This window comes from Macrotis lagotis, chromosome 3 (assembly GCF_037893015.1).
Source record: "Macrotis lagotis isolate mMagLag1 chromosome 3, bilby.v1.9.chrom.fasta, whole genome shotgun sequence".
Lineage (NCBI taxonomy): Eukaryota > Metazoa > Chordata > Mammalia > Peramelemorphia > Peramelidae > Macrotis > Macrotis lagotis.
In genome coordinates, this window is record NC_133660.1 from 272,419,727 (window position 1) to 272,433,102 (window position 13,376).

At 41.2% G+C, this 13,376-nt stretch overlaps 1 protein-coding gene across 9 annotated transcripts in view; it reads right to left on the minus strand.

Moving 5' to 3' along the window:
• The window catches only part of AGBL2 (AGBL carboxypeptidase 2), a 74,881-nt gene that overhangs the window by 35,652 nt on the left and 25,853 nt on the right, over positions 1-13,376 (minus strand). For all 9 annotated transcript variants that reach the window (XR_012477219.1, XR_012477220.1, XM_074230646.1 and 6 more), the window contains exons 7-11: positions 12,273-12,423; positions 9,465-10,247; positions 7,935-8,091; positions 5,315-5,441; positions 4,053-4,153 (exon numbers count right to left, since the gene is read on the minus strand). Coding sequence is in view for 7 of the 9 variants with exons in the window: in XM_074230646.1 (XP_074086747.1) it covers positions 4,053-4,153; positions 5,315-5,441; positions 7,935-8,091; positions 9,465-10,247; positions 12,273-12,423 (1,319 nt within the window). In the remaining 2 variants the exon portion in view is untranslated. The remainder of the gene's footprint in view (positions 1-4,052; positions 4,154-5,314; positions 5,442-7,934; positions 8,092-9,464; positions 10,248-12,272; positions 12,424-13,376) is intronic.

A 13,376-nucleotide genomic window follows, 5' to 3' on the forward strand; every position in this document is an offset into this window, starting at 1 on the left:
GAGGGATTTGCATGGACTGATGCTGAGTGAGATGAGCAGAACCAGAAAAACATTGTACACTCTTAACAGCAACATGGGGGTGATGATCAACCTTGATGGACTTGCTCATTCCTTCAGTACAACGATCAGGGACAATTTTGGGCTGTCTGCAATGGAGAATATTATCTGTATTGAGAGAAAGAATTGTGCAGTTTGAACAAAGACCAAAGACTATTTATTACCTTCGATTTAGGAAAAAAGCCTGTTATCTTACTATGTAATTTTGTGATCTCGTATACTTTTTCTTCCTTAAGGATATGATTTCTCTCTCATCACATTCAACTTAGATTAATGTATACCATGGAAACAATGTAAAGACTAACAGAATGCCTTCTGTGGGGGGGGGGGAAGCAAGAATGGGGGAAAAATTGTAAAACTCAAAATTAATATGTTTTTTTTTAGGATTTTACAAGGCAAATGGGGTTAAGTGGCTTGCCCAAGGCCACACAGCTAGGTAATTATTAAGTGTCTGAGGCTGGATTTGAGCTTAAGGTACTCCTGACCCCAGGGCCAGTACTCTATCCACTGTGCCACCTAGCTGCCCCAAAATCTTTCTAAAGAAAAAAATAATATCCCAATCCCCAACTGATAAGCACCCTGACAATTTTTACTTCTTTGCATAACAAAAACTCCTAGAATAAATATTTTGTACATATAGGTCTTTTCCAATTTTCCTTAATCTCTTTGAGATGTGGTGGTATTGTGAGATCAAAGGATATTCACAATTCACTGACTCTGGGAATGTAGTCCACAATTCTTTCCTGATCACCTCGATCAATTCATAATCCCACCAACATCAAACAGCTCTCTAATATATAATATCCACCATTATTATACAATTACTATTATCATATAACAAAACTGCAAACCTTAACTAAAATCTTCCTTGGATGTCTTGACATGGTGTGGAAGACACTGGTTTCTTGACACCTGTATTAGAAGGCTATAGGCTCTGGTAGGGTCTTTGATGGTAAAAAGGCTTTTTTTTTTACAGGCCTGGCAACAGATATATACCAAGGGCAAGCCCTCCAGAATGATTCTGGTCATAGCAGTGCCCAAAGCCTGTCTTCTAGGTGGAGAATGGGCTATCCTAGGGCAGAAGGATATCTTACTGAAGAAATCTCAGGTCCTTGAAATGATCACAGAACCTCCAAGTGAAAACTGACCATCTGCCATCAGGGCCTCCATTTCCTTTCCTCTCACTCTCTTCTTGACTCTGCAGACTGGCTTTTGAGCTCATCACTCAACAGTTACCAATGATTTCTTAGCCTTCAAATCTGGCAGCCTTTTCTCAGTCCTCATTCTGTGTCTCCTCTCTGTCACCTTCTCTGGAGCTCTGGACACTATGGATCACCCTCTTTAGTTTTTGTGAGACTGCTCTGTCATGATTATTCTATCTCCTTAACTAGAGTTTTATCCAGATCACACTCACTAATCATCAGTGTCCCCAGGGCTCTGTCCTGAACCCTACTCTTTTTTCCCTTTATCCTTCATTTAGAGAAGTGTCATCAGTTCCCCTGGATTCAGGAATCTTCCCTAAGCTAATGATTCTCATATCTATATTATGTAGTTCTGACCTCTCTCCTGGCCTCCTAAGTCCTTGTTAATAGAAAACAATTCAATTCAAGCATATACAAGTTGGAGACACTAGAGGGTCTTGAATAGCAATTTAATTATTGTATTTTAATAGCAGGCAATGGAAACCACTTTGAGCATATATAGTGATTTGATCCTATATATGTATTAGTACAATTATTTTGGAAATGAAAATGATAGATTGGATAAAAGAGAAACTAGATTCCAGCTGAAGGGCAGTTGTATGAGCATGGTCAGAAGATGTCTAAGATATATAGCTGCAAAGGACCTTTTAGGTCAGGTAATACAATAAGAGGTAAAGGGGGTTACCCAAGATCATACAAGTAGTAAACAGCAGAAGTAGAATGTGAATGAGAATGATGACATTAGGTGCAGAAAGGAGAGAGATACAGAATCTGTGATCATGACTAGATGTGGAGAGGGTGACACAAAGAAGAAACTAAGCTTTCTTAGTGATGGGAAAAAAGGCTTTCATCAATAAAAATAGAGAAATAAGGAGGGACAGGTTTGGGGGGCAGATGATGGGTTTAGTTTTGGACATGGTGATCTTTAGGAATTAGAGGAACACTTTCAAGGCTGTTGGAGATGTTCTGCAAACACAATCTAGGATTGGAGAGAAAAATCTGAAGTCAACTCTACAGCTATGGTGGCTGAAGCATTGGGAAGATCTAGAGAATAGAGGGTCACAGAAAGCTTTGAGACACACCTACCCATGATAGTGGAAGAAAGATAACTAGGGAAGGAGGAAATTCAGTGCAAAAAATTAAATTTCCTGGTAACACATAATTCATAAAGTATGGTGTGTATTGATCACCTAAACACTTTAGATTATACAATCTTCAGATCTTCTTGGTCTAACTACTGTCCTGATCTGACATATGGTGAGTGTGAAAAAGCTGCCAAATTGCAGGGTGGGGCTCATCATGTGTGGGCAGTCTTGGAAATTTTTTGCTTTTCATTTTCAAGAAATGGTAATTAGACAGAAGCAACAGGGAGCCTGCCATTTTGTACCCAGATACAGATGGAAGGGAAAAAAATCCTGGTGCAACAAAGAAATAGCTCACTTGGGGTTACTCTCTGCAATAGTAAAGCTGTTCATAGGGAAGTAATCCCTCTTGAAGTGGGAGAAGGGTAGGGATAGATGTGATGGGGATGCTTCCAGAATGAAATAGGGTTGAACTTCCTCTGGGAATCCTCATCTTTTAATTACTCAGTGATGATAAAAAAAATTACAAAGAATTATGATTTGAATTGCAATTTTTTGAGTTTCCTGCCTTTTCCCTCAACAGCTCAATTAAGACAGGAAACAGTGTTAAAACAGTGAGCTTCCTTGAAAGCAGGAGGCCCTGAGATGGAACCCTGCCTCTACTAATTCCCCCTCAGAACTTCGAGAATGTTGGATTATAAGACCTGGATCTCAGAATTTTGCTGATTCCCACTTCTAGGCTTTTTCTCATCACCCCCTACCTTGAGTGACTTAATTCTATTTGTCATTTCAACTCCAGAGGATCCTCCTTCCTCTTTGGAAAGGGGGGGGGAGAGGGAGAGAGAGAGAGAGAGAGAGAGAGAGAGAGAGAGACAAAAATATAGTGCAGGGAACTAAACCTAGATGTGACAAGAGTGACCTCCTTTCACATCAATAACCCACCTCCCATTTGTTTCTGGAGAGATAAGAGGAAGGCTTTAAGACCTTTAAAATGAAGACTGGTCATGGTTCTGACCAGCTTCAGTATTGTCTCTACTTTGTGACTGCAGTCACTTTGTAAATTGTTTTCTTGGTTCTGTTTGAGTCTCAGTTCATACACATTTCCCAAAACTTCTCTGAATTTTTCATAATTACAGAACAATAATATTCCATCATAGTCATATGCTACAATTTATTTGTTCAGCTACTGCCCAAGTGAAGGACAACCACACAGTTTCAAGTTTTTGCTTCTAAAATAATGTTGCTGACAAAATTTGAGACTTGGAAGATACAGACACAAACACAAACACAAAGATGGGTGCACAAACACACTACTCATGTGTGTCATATTATTCCAGAGTTCTATGCTTAATAAGCTCATTAAAATGCACCCAACAAGAGAGTACCCAGACATTTATGAGATACCTCAAATAAGTGCAGCCCTGGACCGCTGGAGGAGGCACAAGGTGATCAGTTGTATGAAAGCAGTATAGAGGCCCTCTCATTTTAATGGGGTTAGGGTCTCCTGCTACACTGTGAGAATGTTAGTGACTCCACATCTGAGGCAAGTTTACAATTAACTTGTCTTTGCCCAGGCCCATACCAAGTAGCCTAAACTCAGCTGCCTCCAAAGTAGATAAATGAAGAGCAAAGGGGATCTTTGAATACTAAGGTCATTACATTGACAACTAGAATCCTCTCTTTTTGACTCTGCTGAATAAAAATATCTTACCTTAGAGCGGTCTGGGTCACAGAAATCAAGAAGTGTATCACACACATGATAACCGAGGGATTTCAGGTCTTCAGTGTTAAAGTGGGTATCCCTTTTACTTCCTAGAGAAAAACATGAAATCAGTGACTGGAAGGTAATTTTTGCTGAATCAAGAGTGATATAGAAATAATCCAATAATTCCTCTTTTAAAATACTAATCTACTTAGCTTGCCTATCACTTGGTCAACCCTCCTCCTCAAGTCTTTTGCTGACTCATCAGGTCAGTAGTGTTAAATTCAAAGAGAAATAGGAGCCACTAATCCATACATAAAGATCTCTGCAGGCTGCAGATGGACTTAATTTAAAATGTCATATAATTTGTGTTTTACTGTGTTTTTATTTATTTTGTCAAATATTTCTTAATAACATGCTAATCTGTACTGGGCTACACTTCTAATACCTTCAATCCATCTCATGTTCTCTAAATGTAGCTCTTATTTCCCTAGGGGACTCTGTCCTAAGTTCCTCACTTCTCTTTCTCCCCATCAAATCTGCCCAAGATCCCAGGGGTTTCATTATCATCTCTATGCCAATTGCTCCCAAATCATTAAATCCAATTCCAGTTTCTCTCCTGAATTTTAATCCAACATTATCAATTTTAAACTGAACTTCCCTGGAATATCTTGGGAAAAAAATTCCACCCCAAATACAAAATATCATGTCCTTCTAAAAATACAGTATTTCTTTCTCTTTGGATCAGGCTATTTCCTAAAATTAGCAGTCTTTGTTTCCTAATTATTATTATTATTATTATTATTTTGCAAGGCAGTGGGGTTAAGTGGCTTGCCCAAGGCCACACAGGTAATTACTAAGTGTCTGAGGCTGTGTTTGAACTCAAGTACTCCTGAATCCAGGGCCAGTGTACTATCCACTGCACCACCTAGCCACCCCTCTGTTTCATAATAATAATAATTATTATTATTTTGCAAGGCAATGGGGTTAAGTGGCTTGCCCAAGGTCACACAGCTAGGTAATAATAATTACCTAGTGTACCTAAGTGTCTGAGGTCAGATTTGAACTCAGGTACTCCTGACTCCAGAGCTGGTGCTCTATCTGCTGCGCCACCTAGCTGCCCCTTGTTTCCTAATTATTAACAATCTTGGTAAAGCATTTCTTTAGGTTAAAGCAATTTAACAACATTGAAAACATGTATTTCTTTACAAAGTCTCTGCCTTGGCCTGCCATTGTAATGTTGGGGAAGTATTGTCCCAAAGAGTTCTTACCTAATGTTGACCCTGCAAAGGTTGACTCCATAGTGTAGCTGTTCAGGATTCCCATTCGCCACATCACAACCCGTCCAGTCCCTTCTTTGCATTTGTGGACTTTAAAATTACAACTCCGGAAGGAGAACTGAAAAGAAACCCAACTCCTCAGTTAGTGGGCATCTATTTGTCAACAACACTCAACCAGTTTTTGTCTTTTCATTTTCAGTTCTTATTTATGGGAAGACAATCTCTACTATGATGTTACAAATCAGAGATTTGTCCTTTTCTACTTTAATCATGTGACTCCCTTTACTTTCATTCAAAACTCTCTGTGGGCCCCAGTGTGTCTCTCCCAAGACATCTGCTGCCACTAGCGTACATAATCTCCCTGACCATTCCCTTTGGCCTGCTCGCCTGCTCACACCCAAGTGTGAGTGTATGTTGTGAATGGCCACCATTTGAATGACTTTTGTCTTCCCCCCCAAACCTAATGCCATTCCCTCCTTAAGGTCTAGCTCATTTCCAACCCTTCAGTGTCAATATTCCTGACTATATTAATCTTTGATGAGTTCTTGTCTATAAGCTGTTATATGGAATTGATTCTCTATCTCCAGAGCTGTTTTGTTTGGAATTATGTTTTGAATTATAAAAAGAACCAAAGAATTTTAACATTTTATAACATGAAGGGAACATAGAAATCATGTTCCTGTACAAAATTATAGAATTTAAGGGACCATATCAGGCACCTAACCCCAGTCCATACAGTGAAGCAAGTCATTCCTCCTTAGGACCATCTAGATCAATTGAAAGGTTTCTCTGATATTGGGTCTAAACGTGCCTTTCTGTAGCATCTACCAATTGCCTTGGTTCTGCCTTCTAGAACCTCCCCCCAAGAAAAAAAATGGAACAAATTTCAACTTTCCTTCATTATGAGTCCCTGCTATTTTCACAGGTGAGGAGAGCAGGTATTCTGTAAGCTTCACAGTGGTGTTTGACCATGTTGTACTAGTTCATGTGAGGAGTTAAGCTTACAGAGGTGGTCTATTATCATTCAAAGACATCTTTTATTCTAACCAGTTATTTGTCAAAGATCCGATATTTCAGGGATGTGGCTATTCCTTCAACTGACACAGACACAGCCCCTATAGAGACCTTAGTAAGAGGCCTCTGTGAGGTGCTGTGGTCAAAAATAGTGGGAACAAGTACTGTCAGTGTCACCCAGTCTGGCTCGAGGATGACAGATACAGAATCCATTATCAGGCAGCTTGTGGCCCTCAAAATCCAGTCACGCAGCATTACATATTATTATTATAATACTCGCTGGTAGTATGGCTTACATTGTGGTTATCAATAAATATTTCATACTCTACATAGTCCTTGTCAAGCTGTTGTTGTTGGGCAATATGGCCTAGGAGAGCTGGACACCTGTGCCAGTCCGAACCTTTCCAGAACCTTGCCCAGGTTCAATTCTGGGGGTTACCTTACCAGGACAAAACATTGAATTACATATTTAAGTAAAGGCTTTCTTCTTGTTCTACATATATAGTGAAGATCCCCTTATAGGTTATATATATATATTTTTTTTGGGGGGGGGGGATTGCAGGGTTAAGTGACTTGCCCAAGAGCACACAACTAGGAATTATTAAGTGCCTGAGGTCAGATTTGAACTTGGGTCCTCCTGACTCAAGGGCTGGTGCTCTATCCACTGTACCATCTATGTGCCCCCCTTATAGGTTCTTTTTTTTCCCTTAGGTTTTTGCAAAGCATTGGGGTTAAGTGACTTGCCCAAGACCATACAGCTAGGCAATTATTATTTTTTTTTAGGTTTTTGCAAGGCAAATGGGCTTAAGTGGCTTGCCCAAGGCCACACAGCTAGATAATTATTAAATGTCTGAGGCCAGATTTGAACCCAGGTACTCCTGACTTCAAGGCTGGTGCTTTATCCACTATGCCACCTAGCCACCCCGAGCTAGGTAATTAGTAAGTGTCTGAGGCCAGATTTGAACTCAGATACTCCTGACTCCAGAGCTGATACTCTATCCACTGCACCACCTAATCACCCCCCTTATAGGTTATAATTGGATTTTCACTTTCAAATTGCCATAGATTATTTATTATCATGTGCATTTCCCCTTAGCTACAGAGTAGTTTCTAAATAGAGCTATATAGATTTTATTATCTGAAGTCTCTCTTTTTAGCCTAAGTGATCTTTTCATTTGCAAGTTTGAGATGGGTACGAGGGCATTTCAGATCATATAACTTAATGAATTTATTGACTTATCTATCATATAATCCCTTCTTCTTGTGACATACCAAGGCCAGGTATAAGTTAGCTCTATTTACCTACTCAAAGAATAAGTTTTTAGCCCAGAAATCCTGTACAAAATCATAGAATCTAAAGGATCATATCAGGCATCAAACCCTAGTGGAACATCACTTGGGAACACGCTTCTAACCTCTAAAGAGTTTTTTACTAGGCTTTCTACTTCCAGTAGGATAATCCATGAAGCAAAGAAGCAACATTGTCAGAAAGTCCATGGAATAAATAGAGCTTTCTTATCATAAGACCTCTAGCTGGAAGGGGCCTTAAAGAATGTGTCATCTGTAATGGGTGAGCAGAAGTTTCTCTCATGCTTACCTTATCTGGAGCATTTTTGCTTAGCATTAAAGGGAAGACCCGCTCATGAAGCCATTGTTTACGGTTGGTACTGTTACAGCCATATAGGAAGATGTTGTTTTTGCGACTGTGCCCATGGAAATCACAATACAGCAGGACTTCCCGCTCCTCCAGAACTCTATGGAATTAAGGCCTCATCAGACACAGCCCCCAAGCACTCACATTTGCCCCAAACCTTTTTATTATGTCTGGTCAAATGCATCATCTGCCCATCTCCATCCTTGGGATGAGGGGCAATGGTATTTCCAGCTCTATCCTCAGTTGTTGGGGAGTGCTTTGCACATTATAGCCACTTGAAGGATCCCATGAACACCTTTATTTTCCCAGAAATCATCAGTGACTCACAAGACTGAATCAATGAAAACAGAACATTAAAGGAGCACTGACCATGTGCTAGTTACTTTGGCTATGGGTCAGTTATATAACTCTCCAAAGAGAGGCTGTTCCTACCTTGAAGGAGCTCACCCTTTAATAGAGAAGAGAGCACATGCAGGAAGTAAGTCCTGGCCTAACCCTTTCAAGAATAATGACATAAACTTGAAGTCCTATGCTCTGAACTAGAAGTGGAAAGGTGATGAGGTGGGGTAGAGCTGGGGGAAAAGTCATATTAAATGCATCAATATTGAATATACATTTAATGTGTGCAAAGTACAGTGCTAGTTGTTAAGGAAAGGCCATGGAATTAATCTAGTGGAGAGGCATGATATGATCTTCCCAGGCATCAGCATATTAGGGTGATGCTAAATTAAGTGCTGTCTTCAGGTTGGGCCTGATAATAAAGATAAATGCACCTGTTAACTTTCTCTGGTCTGGAGCTTGCTCATGCCCACAATGAATACCACTCATATGTCTAGTTTATGCTGTCTAAAATGCTCACCTGCTCTGGGTTGGTAGGTCCTTTCCATCCTCCATAGACCCTGAGGAGGCTGACAAGGCCGCCTGCCCTGCATGAGCACTACATCTCCTCCAACCCTTGTCTACAGATAACAGTGAGGGGGTTACAGAGTCTGCAGAAGGTGATCAGAGACATTTTTTCTTTTTTTATTTTTTTGCGAGGCAATGGGGTTAAGTGGCTTGCCCAAGGCCACATGGCTAGGTAATTATTAAGTATCTGAGGCTGGATTTGAACTCAGGTACTCCTGACTCCTAGGCCAGTGCTCTATCCACTGCGCCAACTAGCTGCCCCGACATTTTTATTTCATTTGATCTCGTCTCCACTTGATCACAGATACCCTAATAGGAGGGTCTTATGGGTGTTACTTCCTGGGCAAAACCAGAATTGCCCTGTATGGTGTGATCTGAGTGTGGTTGTAGCTCAGTCAATTTGGGCTGACTGACCTATCAACTCAGTTGATGGCTATCAGGACATCAGGGTATGCTGACAGCATCTCAATTAAAGCTGGCTTTCTTTTATCAACCAATGGGATCATTTTTTACAAATGGGTCACAAAGAGTACCGAGAGACTGACAGAAAGCACCAGTCTTCCTCACCTCTTGATCATATTCCTGGTGTACCAAATACAGGGGAAAGACTCTTTCAGAATGGTCTTGTAATGCCTATTCAGGTCCCTGCCCGATAATGAACAGCGATAATTCCCCACAATTACGCCATCTGGATTTAGCATGGGAACCACCTTAAAAATGAAGATGTCTCTGAGGAGATGGGCATCAGGGGAGTCTCCAAGGATAAAGTCTAAGAATCCTTTCATCATCCAGGAGCCATTGCTCTCCCCAGGGTGGACTCTGGCACTCAGAATGACTGCTTTCTTTGCAGCAGCCATTTCTACGGTCTTGGATGGGTTGGTGATGGTGAGCAGATATACGGTATTGCCTGCAAGGCTTCTGCAAAGAGTTCTGAGTTTGCAGAATTGAGACTGGATAGGATCATTGGACACTGTCAGCAAGTAAGACTGCAAATTTGAGTAGGTGTAGGGGTAGAAGTGAGCAAAGTAGCAGGTATCCTGGCTGTGGGGAAACCGTACTGTCCAGGTGAGACAGTAGAAGGTGGGCTGTCCCTCCTCTGCCCCTTTCTTGTAGTACTTGATCTCATCTCCTGCTCGCCTCCAGCCAATGTTCTGGGTGCAGGCATCTGTCTCGGAGTAGAGGAGCGGCTTCATGCCGATGGTGTAGAGGCTCTTGGGTTTGAGCAGATTGACGATAGTAAAGCGATATGTGATTTCTTTTCTGGTGTTCTGGACTCGGAAATAAAACCACTGAGTGTGCTTGTTCGTATATAGATCGGTCCGCAGAGTGAGCTCATATTCATAGGTGTCACTGCAAGGCAGAAAACCAAAGAGGGCCTAATGGAAGGAGGGGAAGTGCCTATGGTAATACATTAATTAACTCTGGCAGTGGACCAGGCTCCTGCTCAGTTCAGTTCCACTTACCATTCTACTAGGCTGTCAAGCACCCTCAAGATAGGGCCTGTCTTCTTGGCTCAGAGTAGGTGCCTAAATGTTTGAATGATTGACCTGCTACTGACTCTGCCACTTTTCTCTGGCTTTTGGTTCTGGGGTATTTTCATGTATGTGTTACAGTAACAGGTTTTTTTTTTAAAGGCCATCCTATAATACTACCTCTCATTTATACAGTATTTTATAGTCAGTATATCATTTGAAACTTTTTTTTAGGTTTTTTTTTTTTTGCAAGGCAAATGGGGTTAAGTGGCTTGCCCAAGGCCACACAGCTAGGTAATTATTAAGTGTCTGAGGCTGGATTTAAACCCAGGTACTCCTCACTCCAAGGCCGGTGCTTTATCCACTACGCCACCTAGCCACCCCCCATTTGAAACTTTTAAAAGTTCTTTGAGATCAGTTGAACAAGTATCATTTCTATTTTACAGATTAAAAAATTAAAATACATAAAACTTATATATTTTAGTGACTAGTCCAAGTAATGTAGCCCAGTCAATCATGGCCCTTTCCTCTAAGGGAAGGAGGGAGACCAAGGGCAGAAACAGCTAGAAAGATGAATCCTTAAGTAAAGCTCTGTACCCAGTTTATCTTTATCTGTCCTGCATGATATATTGAGGTGCCAGGATATGCTCATCCTAAGCTGGTACATTTGCAAAAGGCTCCAGGCTCCCTTTGTCTATCTCAGTATAAAGTGTCAAAGACCCTAACCTTTGGGTCACTTCAATTAGTGTGAAGTTCTGGGGAGGGCCTATTTCCTGCACCACAGTTAATGGGGGTGGGTTTATTCTACAGACCTAGTAAAAGGCTCGAACTCACTGGGCTGGTGTTGAGGCAGAAGCCCATGTCTCTTTACGTAAGAAGAGGAGGAAACCAAAGGCTGGACCTTTGGGTTAAAATAGTCCAGCCAAGACTTTATTCCATCTATGAAAAGTCCTTGATTGACCAGAGAGAGGTGTTTAGGCCTTGAAGCCTCTGACTGACTGGGTCAGGTACTCTGTAATTTCTGAGCTAAGGTTCTGGGAGGGCCCTCGTCCCCACCCCAACCCACACACAGACATAACATTACTTCCTTTTTTGGTTTCAGGGGTGGTCTGTATGCTCTTAGGATATTCTGGAGTTACCTTTGTAGTTGCATCTCTACTCACCTAGACTGACTCACCACCATTACCTGGTCCATGGGCAGAGCCAGCATTTAAGGTTAGGCACCCACCCGAAGACCACAGGCAGGCAGGGTGTGCCCTTTTGACTGCACCAGGCTGCTGCTTTTCAAAACAGCTTTAAGACTTGTGACTGAATCATTTACTTTGAAAATTTAAGATGGGTTTTATATAATTTTATATAATTTTGATTTATATAATTTTGATTTCTTAGGGATAACTGAAAGCCTTCATTCCTGGTTTACTTCTATTTTTGTGAGAACAGATGGGAAAATAACTACAACATGGGGATGACTGGAATTAGACTATGCAAGAAAAAAGCCCCATGCTGAATGAGGGAGGTATTTATAGTTTAGTTAGGGGATGTGGGGAGGGGAATGGCTGGAGGAGGGCAGCTAAAGCGTCTTGCTCTTAATTGTTTTAGAGACAGTGAGGAATGGGGCAGTTAGATGGCACAGTGGATAGAGCACTGGCCTCAGACACTTAATAAGTGCCTAGCTGCATGACCTTGGGCAAGTCACTTTAACCCCATTACCTTAAATAAATAAAACCAAAAAAAAAAAAGAGAGAATGAAGCTCAGTAGTGTGCTGCCCTTAGGAAAGGTGGCAAATAATAGTTTTTCCTTTTATTTCTACCTTTTTTGGAATAGTGAATCCAAAATCCTATACCATTCTCAGAGGCAACTCTAAGCAACCCACTTCAGAAACTCTTTTTTGTTTTTACTTACACTCTGACAGCTTTTTGCAAATTTCCACTCTCAAACCTGGATTCAAACTGCAGGGTATCATCTTCTGGTCCTTGCAAGTCGACAGAAAGTTGTTTGATGAGTCCTCGTTTGCCTCCCACTCTTGAACTAGTAAAATAGGAACTTGCGGGGGCTGAGAAAACAGACAGACTTAGAAGTTGAAACAAGTCATCTTCTCTACTTACATACACATTTATGCTGAATAATTATCCTGGTCATGGCCTTTGGTCATCAGGGTCACACTTCAAGGAGCTGAGATTTTGTCCCTTTGCTGACACATTTCTTGGCCTTTTTGTGACTTGAGACAGTCTTGGAGCCATCCTACTCCTGGAAAAATTCAATGGTCTGCACCCAAGTTAGGTGACAAAATAGTCTGACATTAGCCAGGCTGGTCCTCAAAAAAAAAAAAAGGGTGAATCTGTCACTCATTTGCATCAATGTCTTTCTAGCTAGGTAGAATCTGTCAGTTCGCAAAGGTTTTAAGAAGCCAGGCTACCTCTGGGTCATCTTAGTACACCTTTAGTAATATCAAATATATTACTCGAAACTTGTGTAGTCATATAGAGCATTTACAGGGCAAAAACAAGGAACAAAAGGTGGAGACTTCATGGGATATACTGGTTCCCAGAATAGTAAAGAAAAAATTTAAAAATGTGCCTGGGGAAGTGGGAAGGCTTCCAGTATACTGGATGAAGTCTTCATGGAGGAACCACAGAAAAACACAGATAAGAATTGGATGGGATGGGAAGGCACAGAGAGGCTGTATTCTGGATCAGTAGAAGGAAGATCTACACTGAAATGAATTCGGCCCAGAGGGTCACCTTATCCCTGGATTCATAATTTATGGCAAGGGTTTAGAAGGAAAAAAAACAAACAAGGGAGTTGTACAAAAAGAAGATCAAAGTAAGGAAGCCAGGCTAGGTGGTGCAGTGGAAAAAGCACCGGCCCTGGAGTCAGGAGTACCTGAGTTCAAATCTGGCCTCAGACACTTAATAATTACCAAGCTGTGTGGCCTTGGGCAAGCCACTTAACCCCATTGCCTTGCAAACAAAAAGAGTTGGGAAGGAAATAGAAGGGAATATAGTT